General features: G+C 36.8%; 1 protein-coding gene across 5 annotated transcripts; it reads left to right on the top strand.

Annotated features, from left to right (window-relative positions):
* The first annotated feature begins 1,854 nt into the window (after positions 1-1,854).
* On the top strand, positions 1,855-7,038 carry LOC137725556 (G-type lectin S-receptor-like serine/threonine-protein kinase At1g34300). 5 transcript variants are annotated; one of them, XM_088694948.1, is made up of 3 exons: positions 1,855-5,451; positions 5,776-5,884; positions 6,439-7,038. In XM_088694948.1, the coding sequence occupies exon 1, from the start codon at positions 2,091-2,093 to the stop codon at positions 4,662-4,664; it is 2,574 nt and encodes an 857-aa protein (XP_088551074.1). In that variant the 5' UTR covers positions 1,855-2,090; the 3' UTR covers positions 4,665-5,451; positions 5,776-5,884; positions 6,439-7,038. The 5 variants fall into 5 exon arrangements, with proteins under 5 accessions (XP_088551074.1, XP_088551073.1, XP_088551071.1 ...); XM_088694947.1 differs by having other exon boundaries at positions 5,765-5,884; XM_088694945.1 differs by adding an exon at positions 6,188-6,282 and having other exon boundaries at positions 1,855-5,884.
* The last annotated feature ends 5,580 nt before the right edge of the window (positions 7,039-12,618 follow it).

Genomic DNA, 12,618 nt, shown 5'->3' with positions numbered 1-12,618 from the left:
AGCAGGGAAGAATTATTGTACAAAGTTAAATCAATAATATATATTACTAACTCCAACTATTAAAATTAAAACAAAATTCAAGTTTGTGTTGAAATTTAATTGGGTTTGTGCATTAATTAATAGCTCAAACAAATAAAATTTGATAAAATGAATTGAGGACATCCATTAATACAACATGCTTCTTTTTCCATTCATTCTTGAGGCCAGCTATACTTAATGCTTTATCTATTAAATAAAAAATAAAATTTAGACCGCTCATGGCTCAGATCGTTATCCTGGATTGCTAATAGAGGAGATGAGCTTTGCAATGTGAAGAGATTCATCCTTCTCATTGTTAATTAAGTATATAGTAGCTTATGTAGATACTTTAATTACATCTTCATGTTCAAGGTTGAACGGTTAAAGGACTCTTTTTTGTGATTAATCAGTAGTGTAAAGACACATTGTTCTGAAATTACAAAACAACGATAAAATGGAGATATTACAGCTTTTGATAATATAATTTTGCATAAGAATTTGTGTTAAGGAAGATATTAGATGCTAGTCTCAAAAGGGTATGTTCCACGACTTATAAGAACTGTTGTTATCTTTATGTTTATTTGGTTTTAATATTGAGGGTATTTAAGTCTATTTAAGTGTATTTTCTATTATTTTTGAAAGAATTTATAAAAAGTGACATTTATGAAATTTGGTGTTAAATTTTGACTATTAGTGATAAAAACTCATAATTAAAGTTGGAGTTGCGTTTAAAAAATCACAAAATAGTACTAGTGATTTCCGATATTTTTATCTTTTTTGATGTAGAAAAATTCATCAAAGAAAAAAAACCACAAATACACCTGTTTCCACTATAAGCAAGGATAAGCGCAGAAAAGTAGAGTTTGAGATACAATACTCCCAAATATGACTACTAGAAATAGTGAGACTCTAACGAGTTAACGCATCAGCCACAAAATCAGTCTAGTTAAAGATGTGATTCCACTTGATATTAATGAATTTGGAAGCAAAGTTCGGTAACCAATCATGAAGAGGCTTTAGCAACCGTTGGTTGACATAGTTGCCAATGGCAAATATCATACGTAATATGGTCGATCATTCCCATTTGTTTTACGTTAATCTTCGAGAAAAATAATGAACTTCCAATAAATAAAGAACAATACTTGACTATTAAAAAATGAGTAGAAATTCCTACTCAAAACTCTTAGTATTTTAATCATAGAGCTTTGTGCTTATGATCATAATCGGTCATACTATGAATCACACTGTAAAGATCATCTTTGCAAAAAATAAATTAAAACTAAGGTCGTTTAGTCAATCTATTGTAGCAAAATACATATATGATTCGTAATACTTTTACCAATTTCGTTCATTTGTTTTTAAACTGTTTGATGACTAAACGACCTTAGTTTTAATTGATTTTTAGCAAATGCGATCTTTATAGGGTGATTTATAATATGAACGATTCTGATTATAAACATGAAGTTTTATAAATTGATAACGAACAATTTTGAGAAATTTTGAGTAGGAATCCCTACTCATCTTTGATTAGCCAAGTATTGTTGATAAATAAATCAATGCTTTACGGATTGATGAGAGATCATATTAACAAAACTGAATCATTTTGCTCAATAAAAATATTTGAAAACCTAAATACCTAATTTGAGTTTTCCTCATATTTTTATATTAGTTTTTTAAGTACATCGATATTTACACTAAGAGGAGGAAGAGTTCGGCTAAGCCACACAATAACAGTCTAATTTGATATCAAATTCGCCATCCACAATATTCAAATATAAAACCTCTTACTTCTAAAGTAAAGAAGAACCCGACCTTATTACTTCTAAGCTCGCATGAGTCAAAACACCGTACTTCCCCCAAATTTGTTAGTCAGAGTCTTTCTTTCCATCCTCAACTCACTCCGTCTTCCCCCCGGAGGAAGGAAGGAAGACTCTGCCTAACAAATTTGAAATTCTCCCTTTCATTAATGAAGCCTCCTTTGTTCAAAAGAAACTCACTCCCTCCTCCCTCCTTCCTCCTCCTCCTCCTCCTCCTTAAAAACACCCCCAACTTTCTCCTCTGCCCACCCACCAATGAACTGTTGCCCAAAAGCCAAGACTTACCCAAAAATGGTGCTCCAAACCCACATCAGTCTTTCACATCTTCTCTTGATCGCCTCTCTCCTCTCCGCCGCCGTTTCCGCCGCCACCACAATCTCACCAGGCTCCTCTCTCTCCGCCGCCAACCTAACCACCAACTGGTCCTCCCCAAACGACACCTTCTCCCTCGGCTTCATCCCCTCCGACCCCCCCACTTCACCCCCTTCTTACATCGCCGCCATCTCCTACTCCGGCGGCGTACCCGTCTGGTCCGCCGGTGCAGGCAAAGCAGTTGACTCCGGTGGAACCCTACAGTTCCTCCCATCCGGCACCCTTCGCCTCGTCAACGGCTCCGGCGCCACTCTCTGGGACTCCAACACCACCAGCCGCGGCGTCTCTTCGGCTGAGATTGACGATTCGGGCAACTTGGTACTCCGAAATGGCACCGTTACGGTCTGGTCCAGCTTCGACAACCCCACCGATTCGATCGTCCCCGGGCAGAACTTCACTGTGAGTAAGGTTTTGCGGTCTGGGTTGTACTCGTTTAAGCTTGTAAAAAAGGGGAACCTTACACTTTTGTGGAATGATATTACTGTGTATTGGAATCAGGGATTGAATTCTTCTGTTAATACGAATTTGAGTTCGCCTACTCTAGGATTGCGGTCAATTGGTATTCTGTCAATTTCTGATCCACAATTGTCCACTGATGCTATTGTTGCTTATAGTAGTGATTATGCCGAAGCGGGTGATATTTTGCGGTTTTTGAAGTTGGGGAGTGATGGGAATCTGAGGATTTATAGCTCTACTAGAGGTAGCGGGACTGTAACAGAGAGATGGGCAGCTGTTACTGATCAGTGTGAGGTTTTCGGGTATTGTGGGGACATGGGAGTTTGTAGTTATAACGATACTGATCCGGTATGCGGATGTATGTCTCTTAATTTTGAGCTTGTTGATCCCAAGGATAGCAGGAAAGGGTGTAAGAGGAAGATGGAGATTAAGGATTGTCCTCAGAGTGTGATTATGTTGGACTTGGAACATACTCGGTTCTTGTCCTACCCTCCTGAGACAGAGTCGCCGATTTTCTTTTTCTCTGCGGGAATATTGACTTGCAGGTTGAATTGTCTTGGAAGTAGTGCTTGTGATGCTTTGACGTCTTTGTCTGATGGCACAGGGCTATGTTACACCAAGACACCAGGTTTTCTGAGTGGGTATCACAGTCCAGCTATGTCCAGTAGTTCATATATCAAGGTATGTGGACCAGTGATTCCAAATCCATCATCATCACTGGGGACTGCTGGCAACAAAAAGAATTGGAAGTTGCGTAGATGGATAGTGGTTGTTGTAGTTTTAGCCACCGTCTTTGGTTTGATGGCATTTGAAGGTGGTTTGTGGTGGTGGTTTTGCAGAAACAGTCGCAGCTTTGGTGGATTGTCTGCTCAATATGCGCTTCTTGAGTATGCTTCTGGTGCACCGGTTCAGTTCTCGTATAAGGAGCTCCAACGCTCAACGAAGGGATTCAAGGAGAAGCTTGGGGCAGGAGGATTTGGGGCTGTTTATAAAGGCATTCTTGCTAATAGAACTGTTGTTGCAGTTAAGCAACTTGAGGGGATTGAGCAAGGGGAGAAACAGTTCAGGATGGAGGTTGCAACAATTAGTAGCACACACCATTTGAATCTGGTTAGGCTGATTGGTTTTTGCTCCGAGGGGCGCCATAGGCTTCTGGTATATGAGTTCATGAAAAATGGGTCCCTTGATAGTTTTCTTTTTGCAACAGAAGAGCAATCAGGAAAGTTGTTGAATTGGGAGTCTCGGTTCCACATTGCCCTCGGCACTGCAAGGGGGATCACATACCTTCATGAGGAATGCCGAGACTGCATTGTGCATTGTGATATAAAACCAGAGAACATTCTGTTAGATGAGAATTACAATGCCAAGGTGTCAGATTTTGGCCTCGCAAAGCTCGTTAATCCAAAGGACCATAGGTATCGAACCTTGACAAGTGTTAGGGGTACTAGAGGGTATTTGGCACCAGAATGGCTAGCAAATCTTCCAATAACTTCCAAATCTGATGTTTACAGTTACGGTATGGTTTTGCTAGAGATAGTGAGTGGGAGAAGGAATTTTGAAGTTTCTGAGGCAACAAATAGGAAGAAGTTCTCCTTATGGGCTTTTGAGGAATTTGAGAAGGGTAACATCAAGGGAATTGTTGATAGAAGGCTAGTCGACCAAGATGTTGATATGGATCAAGTGAAGAGAGCAATTCAGGTAACCTTCTGGTGCATACAGGAACAACCATCTCACAGGCCGATGATGGGAAAAGTTGTGCAGATGCTGGAAGGAATTACGGATATTGAAAACCCCCCAGACCCAAGGGCTGTCATCGAAGGGTCTGCCGGGGGAACCAGCATGACTGTGAGCAGTAATGTCAACCCTTTATCTACTGCCGCAGAATCAGCCCCAGCTCCTTCCTCATTTTCATCATTCCAAAGTTCAGGTGTATCGCCTCTAACATCAGGGAGGAATACGGAGAAGGCAACTGCATCCCTTATACAGTCAGACCCAAATTGAATCTCATTTCCACACATATCTTTTCTTCTTGTATTCTAGTTCTATTTATCCAATCCAATACAGTGAAACTAGGAAGTCATAGTCTTACATTAATTAAATCAATAAAAATTGTTTATATTGATATTATATGATGCTTTTAAGTAGAGCTTGCTATTAGACTCGGGTCAATTGTTTAATATATCAAGTTCATTGAAGATTCATAGTTTAGTTGTTATATAATTGATGTACTGAAGGTTCCGGTTTGATTAGTGCATTATTTTCTTTGCTAATGTAATACGCTTACAGATTAGGTAAGCAGTTCGGTATTCTTATTTTCATAGGAGTGAGGTGTTATTTGAATTAAAATTTTCTTTTCACAAGGGTCAGTATTTCTGGATTCATCAGTCGTATTGAATTCGCATATCTCCTAGTTAACCTTTTACTTATATGAGCTCTTATTTATGATTTCTGGAGCGGAATAAACCTTTAGTTTCCTTTGTACTTGTGTTTGAATAATATGTGTATATAATTGGTTCTTCTAGGTTGTCCTTGTACCCAATCAAGCTTGGTACTTGGTGGTTATGATTTTGTTTTCATGAAGGTTCCATCATGTGCATATTTCTTCCTTTCATAGTATTTTATCCATCGATTTTGTACTTTTCAGGAGATTGATGTGAAACACTCTGTGGCTGATTACTTGGTGCTTTTCTTTTGTAAAAGAAGCCTGTATCTCTAACCGTGCGTGACATGATGTAGCTGCTTTGCTATGAGGGAAGCATGCAGGTGGATGAGGAAAAATTATGTGAAGGTAAGGCTCCTTAAATGAATCATTCTTTTGAATTTTTTTTGAAAAATAAGTGGCCTTTTGGTTTTACAAGGCGTTATATTCTGCTATGATTTCGTGCAAAACCTTATATTAGTTTGATAATTTATTTAAAGTCCACCAAAGAGGCAGTCTAAACTACATCTACTATGACATATGACGGTTTAGACCAAATTTTGTGCTCCTTTTACTTCGTACAATCTCATAAACATTTGCAAGTGGGTGTTGGTGATATAGGCTATTAACATCAGTTAAGATTGAGCATATGTTAAAGACTAATCACCAAGTTTGGTTTAAGTGATTCTGTAGCCTCAGTTCTAATTTTAGCAAGCTAAGGGCAGTTGATCTCCACTCTCCAGTTTCAGAGATAAGAGGAGAGGGGGTGGGTCTCGTTAAGGCGAACAGAATTTATTTCAAGGTTAGTAACCAGAGTTTAATTTCTCTATTTGCAGTGCTATGTAAATATTATATAGACAGTGCATCAGTCATTTCTATACTGTAATAAGCATGATCTTCGTCTCCCTCTTTGCAGCATATGAGTCATGGAGTGTAAAATAATTATTGATGTAAGAATGTTTGAGTGCCTCTTACCAAGAGTTTTGTAGGCCATAATCGAGATAGTCTCCATGCCTTAAGTGTTCACACATACATATGATTAAGTTATAGTTTTGATGTACAGAATGCCTTCCATTGATTGATTGATTATTTTCTCATACGTTAGAAAGCGAGGAAAATATTGTCTGAACTGTGCAAATACAAGCATGTTGTCGTTGTTGATAGCTACTAAGTCTTGACGGTGACTTGTTTGTGAGTACGGTATGCCTTTCTGAATGGAGAATGCTTTGTACAACATTGCTTATGTTTGTAAAAGGATTTCACTCACTCCTTGATTATTGATGGATGTCGATGTTATTAAAGTCATCATAGCATGTATATTTTGCTACTCCACTGATGTTGTTTATGCCTCTGCAGAGAATCTGATATTTCAGAAGAATGCACTGAACAGACGACATGGCATTAATGGCACTCTTTTCCGCATCAGTATTTCATTTTCTGTGCTTCAAGAGTCAAGGCTAAAGTTCGGTCTTTCAGTGACATGATCCAAATGTTGACTTTAAGCTACGGTCTCACTCTATTCTGATGCTGCAGCTCAAGTGTTACTCCGAATACAGGTGCCTTGCGTTCTGAGGCTACCACGGAGTTTTCCGCTTTTGCTGCTCCTGCAGATGCAAATGCCTGGTGAATCTTACATGTGAGATCGGAATGCATATTCTGTATGTCTAATCTATACGAAAGTCTAAAGCCTTAGAGAAAGTCTACCGTCGACTCTCAAACAGGCAGCAAGGAAAGGAGCAGTGGAGCACGAGAACTTTTGAGAGAAGGGGGAAGCTTCTCTTCTTAAAAGTCAAGTTATTTTTGTTGTTTCAAGGTCTTTGTCCGCGTCTGTGTGTTTTCCACTAGCTGATTAGTCATTTCGTTTTAAAATCTTAAGAATTAGACGAGTGAAAGTGCTCCGTTGCGACGTGTGATTCATTTCAAATGATTACGAGTATTTATTTGTGCATCCGAAAATATCAGACTCACTTTATGAACAAAAATCTGAAGCCGTCAATTGTAATTACAGTAATAAAATATTAATTAGGGACCCTATTGTTTACTACTAAAATGCAAAGCTTCCAGTACCAAACCACTAATAAACCTTGCTTAAATTTAATCTAATTGCTCCACTACAACTTTGGAATAATTTCCTTTTCAAAAGGAGATCGTACCCGCTGCACCAGTAGACCATACGTCAAAGTTCTTAAATATGAAAAAAAGAAAAAATAGTCACAACATAAAAAACACAAATAAAAGAGATGCATTATTTTGAACATAGTTATACAAGGACCAATAGAGTGAAAAACAAATATATGTACGTCTAACGAAAGCTGACTAGAGCATTATTTTTCTTCTCCCCCACTTCTTATCCCCTTATGCATGTATGTACAAAGGTTAATTTGTTGATTTGTCTTCTAAAACTGTCAAAATAAAGTCATTCATCGCCAACCATAATGGCTCTCTCTAGATGCCCTCTCATTTAACCTTTATGAGACAACAAAAGGATGGAAATGAGGCAAAATGGCTCGACTTTGGCAGTTTTAGGAGTAAAATGAGACAAATTCAATTTCAATGACAAAGTGAGACTAAAAGACAATTTCAAAGTCAAATCAACCAAAAACCAAAGTCCAAATTCTTCTCCATCTAATTTAAATTAGATTATAATATAGTTTGATTGAGAAATGGAATGAAAAAAGAAAAATATAAGTATTCTCACTTAGAATAATTTGATTTTATCTCGATAACGATGTTCTCATCTTGGTTGGATGAAAAATACTAAAAATAATTTGTGTATAACAAGATTTTGTGCTTCTTTTAAGTTGGATTTGATCTGGACAAAGGGGATAAAGGTTGTCTCTCTTGGTTCTTTTGATGCCCTACTCACTTAAACAATCTTTCTAATTTGCTTTATTAACGATGTGCGTTTGGGTTGTTTTAGTATAAGTTCCTTTCCCTACCTAACTAACTAACATTGCTCATCATCTTTTTCGCTAAACTGTCAACTCTCTCTCTCTCTCTCTCTCTCTCTCTCTCTCTCTCTCTCTCTCTCTCTCTCTCTCTCTCTCTCTCTCGTAAATGCGTATCATATTATGACGAAGAGTTATGTTAGGTAGACGAAATTTATAAATTAAAGTTGCAAAATAAATGATGTGTCACTAATAAAAAAATAAGCATGTAAATCAATATTTAAGTAACAATCTAATCGTTAACTTACATATTATTTAGTTTACAATGTTAGTCTCCCAAACATTACCTATGACCAATGCTTACAAACTTTTCAATTTTAAAATACTATTATTATTAATTATTAAATAATTACTATTATTATTTGGTCAATTTTGAAATTCCAATCGTGTACGATATTGTCATATATAATAGAAATAAACATTAGAGCGCAATAGTGGATATGTCACTTGCTGCCTTCATAAATAAAGTATCACAAAGAGTGCACGCATGCCATGCTTGTGGAGTGTACCTTTGTGTCTTTTCCTTTTGATTTTTTTTTACAATCGATCACAAATTTGAAAATTTGAAGAATGTAAACAAAAAATCTAAAATTCAACATGACATAATATCTCAAATACAATAAGTTAGTATTACAGTCTAGAAGTAAAAATTCATTTCACAAGTGAGAGGTTTATTTGATATTATGTGTATTTAGATCACCGGAAATCATGTTATCCTTAAATCTGTCCCGTGTTCCATAATGTTTAATGGTTAAGTGCAATGAGTTTGATGACGACTTTACTTTAGGTGTTGGCAATATTGTTCTAGGGGTTTGGTTGTTTTGGGGTGTAATATTTTTTTTTATACAATAGATATTAGGAGGTGAGGGAATCAAACTCAAGATGTACAGGTAAATGTTTTAAATCAATTGAGTTACAAACTCTTTACAACTTATGTTAAAAACATTTAAACTTAAAAGGCTAACTGCATTTTGCACTCTCTAGGTTTGAGTTGGTTTTCAGAAAAAGGTTTCGATTTTCTCACATTACATTATGAGATTTTGAATCTATTAATTTATACTGTTTGTCTGTTTGAAAATCTAACATCTGTTAAATTGATGATGTGTGATATGTGGAATTTGTTTATAAGATAACGTATAAGCCCATAAGGGATGAGTAGATGAAGATGGACACCGTTTGCTCGGGTGGGAGAAAAGGGGGTGAGCCCCTTTTTATTTTGTTTTAATATATTTTATATTTAAATTATTTTTTTATGTCACGTTATTAAAATGTGTGGGTAATGAACTTGCTATATCATCACTTAGCGGTTAAATTGGCGGTTTAACTAACAGATATATGAAAGTGCAACAAAATATAAGTTTGTATATGAGATGAAATGTTTTAACGATGTTGTATGAGGTTGCAATTTCACTTAAACCTGAGGAGGTAGAATATAATTTACCCTAAATTTAATGAACGATCAAATAGTCAATCTATTGAAAATTTAATTTGACACAATTTCAAAACCTTATGGTGCAATATTAGAAAATTGATACTTTGTGATCTAGCTTGAAATTCAATAAAAACTTTAAAATGTGCGAAATGTTATTAGCTTTTTTTACATAAGCGATAAAGTGTTTCATTACCAAGAAAACCTAATTACAAGATGCACCATATGGGTATGTTTTCTCCGGTGACCAATTCCTTAGTCTGTAGATAATTATCACATAACAAAAATGATCTTAAACCTCTATGCAACCACCACACGAGACCATTGGGACCAAGAGTCACAAAGATGAACATGCCTAGCACCAAAATCCTCACATAACCATTAAAAATAGCTCGGCCACACAAATCATTGAAGCGACACAAACAAAATTTACTACCTAACCCATTCTAGGCAGTATAAACAAAGCATAAAATGTAAACTGAAAAACAAAAATTAGAGCCGACGATGTGTCCACAGAGGAGACCCGTGTACAAATTTCGCAGGAGGCACGGGTAGCAAAGGCATGGGATCCCTAGCCTGAGACCTGCATAAGATTTGATAGCACCAGTGATGCAAAAAAATTTCGCCAGTTGGTGTGACTTATAGCTTTAGCAAGGACAATGGCAACAATATGTGTGGCAAATGTTACCAAGACAAAACCAACAACACACTACATTATCGTAACTCGCCAAAGAAAGTTATCGCTTCATATATGCACACCAAACCATTGTCAGGAACAACCAATAATCACCCCCATGCATTTACGTTTAAGAGCAACAAAATTGGTACATTCTCGTTAAGAATACTAATGACCAAATTCAACCACACTACATAGGATTGTTGGAGATTTCGTAGAAAAAGAATGAGATGGGAGGGAAGACGAGGCGTGGAAGGTTAGGGGCGGGAAGGGAGTGAAGAAACATAAGGGATGTGGAAGTTGAAGGAGGACAAAGGGACTGAGGGAGAAAGGAAAAGTTGACAGATAAGTCACTCTTACTGCCACTCTATAAAACTATACATAAGATTCAATTCTTTTATTTTGATAATATATGCGATTACATGCTAGGGGAACGCCAGAAGGGGGACATGTCCTATGTCCACTAACTCTGCTCTTAATATAGTATAGGAAGTCCTTGTTTCAGAACTTACCATCCTTAGCATTTCACACTAAGCAAGTAAACAAGTTAGGATGGAGGCATGAAGGGATGTCACTGACCCCAAGTCGGAGAAAGGGGCCTGCGATTGTGGACTTCCTAGATCTATGATGTTGGTACTAAATTCGCGCACCATTGTATGTGAAGAAGATGCACAAACTCGATTACATGTAAAAGAGCAAACAATCGTAAGATAACCTTGGCCCCGGTGAGGTACCATCCAAAAGCTTTTTGACGGTCAAGTTAGCAAGCAATTTATGTGACTCAAGCAGTAGGAAAGAGAATAGAGTATGTGATAATTGTGTTACCAGAGATTGACGCTAGAAGAGTATATTTATACTAGTCGAGAGAGAATTATTTTAGGATACATAATCCGTATGAAACCAGGAGAATCCAAAAGGATATTAGGAGTAGGTATTGCATCATTTTATGAGTGTGATTACTTGCAGTCCACGCCAATCCTTAGATTGTAGGAATCTCCAAGAATATAAGAAACTTATCTATCTCCAATCGGATCAGGTTTCCATATCTTGCGGAATAAGAATGGTCAATCTCAGTGAAGTTGGTTAACTTTGCGTATCATTTGAGAACACAAGATAATGGTGGCATCACTAGTCCGCTTATGCAGCTCAATTGATAAGAGATGTTGAGCTCATGACCAGATCTTTGAGGTATTTGTATTCCGATTCGTGTAACTCTAGCCCTAAAAAAATCATGGTCCCACATCGCGTTTTTTTTTTACAAAGGGGGTAGAAAGCTTCGAGTGGGTCTTTTATAATAATTTGGTATCGAACTTGCCATTTAGATTGAGAAGAATATTACTAAACCGTAATAGTAAATAATGTAAAAAGCCAAACTTTAAACCATAAAAAATAAAGGAGTAAATAAGACCAAAAAAGGAAAATTACACAATGGTTGAGCCAAAACCAACATGGTCGTTCCAAATGTTTCCCCTCCCTCGCGCCTCTCTTTCATCTTCAATTTTGGAGATTGTTGTATTTTCCTTGTACTAAAAGTCTTTTTTTTTTTGTTGCAACAATAATTATAACGAAAAGCTTAAAAATTCCTTCTCTCTTTGCCTTCACCCCCACACTTAACTCCCTCAAAAGAAAAAGAAAAAAAGTTCCTTTCCTTGTGGTAACACAAATATACATTCCTTGGTGAAGGGTGATCCACTATATATATACACACACAATGTACACATACTACAATGGACGCGGCTTGTTTATGGGTGAACCACTATATATGTTTGTGTTACATGCACCAAAAGGTCTACCATTTAAGGGTGATGAAGCGTGGGTCAAAGAGTCTTCCGTCCAATGGTGATCTAGTTCCCCTTCAAAGAGTCTTCCCTAAAAATGATGACATGGCAAGAATGAGGCCGGGTCAAACAAATATCCATGTTAACACCTTGTCTTTCTTTCTCTTCTGCTCATCTACCTTGAAATTAAAATACCACTCACACCCACACGGGCTACACCCAGGCAGTCCATATATATACTCTATAGCCGCCAATAGCCTTGCTTCTACTGCTTTCTGAAATTTAATACAACAAAAAAATGTGACAGTTGATGAGTACAAGAGAAAGCTTATAAATACATCTATTTGAATTATATGAATACAAAAGAAAACTGGGGTAGAAAGAAACTGATTGTTGGTGATGTCTTTTCATATATGGATTAAGTGAATACTTAGTGTGAAAGATCATTTTCATCACTTGATGTGGTTACTATATTTGTTTTATCACTTGATGTAATTATTTAATATGAGCTTTCTTAGCGGCCTTATTAGCAAGATATATCTATGCACCAACCAACTTGAAGACATTTGAACGGTATTATGTATGCATTATGTTATTTTCATGAAACAATTTACACGAGCTAATTTTATTCAAAAGAATCAAAATTTTCAAATTATTGGCTATGATGCTGGTAATCTTTCAGATCGACGTAATCTAGATGCCACA

The sequence above is a fragment of the Pyrus communis genome, chromosome 5 (genome assembly GCF_041283825.1).
Source record: "Pyrus communis isolate YQ-2024b chromosome 5, ASM4128382v1, whole genome shotgun sequence".
Lineage (NCBI taxonomy): Eukaryota > Viridiplantae > Streptophyta > Magnoliopsida > Rosales > Rosaceae > Pyrus > Pyrus communis.
This window is presented reverse-complemented; position numbering and strand designations above follow the sequence as displayed.

Coding starts and splice junctions, on each gene's coding strand:
- LOC137725556 (XM_088694949.1), top strand. CDS start 2,091: ATGAACTGTTGCCCAAAAGCCAAGACTTACCCAAAAATGGTGCTCCAA.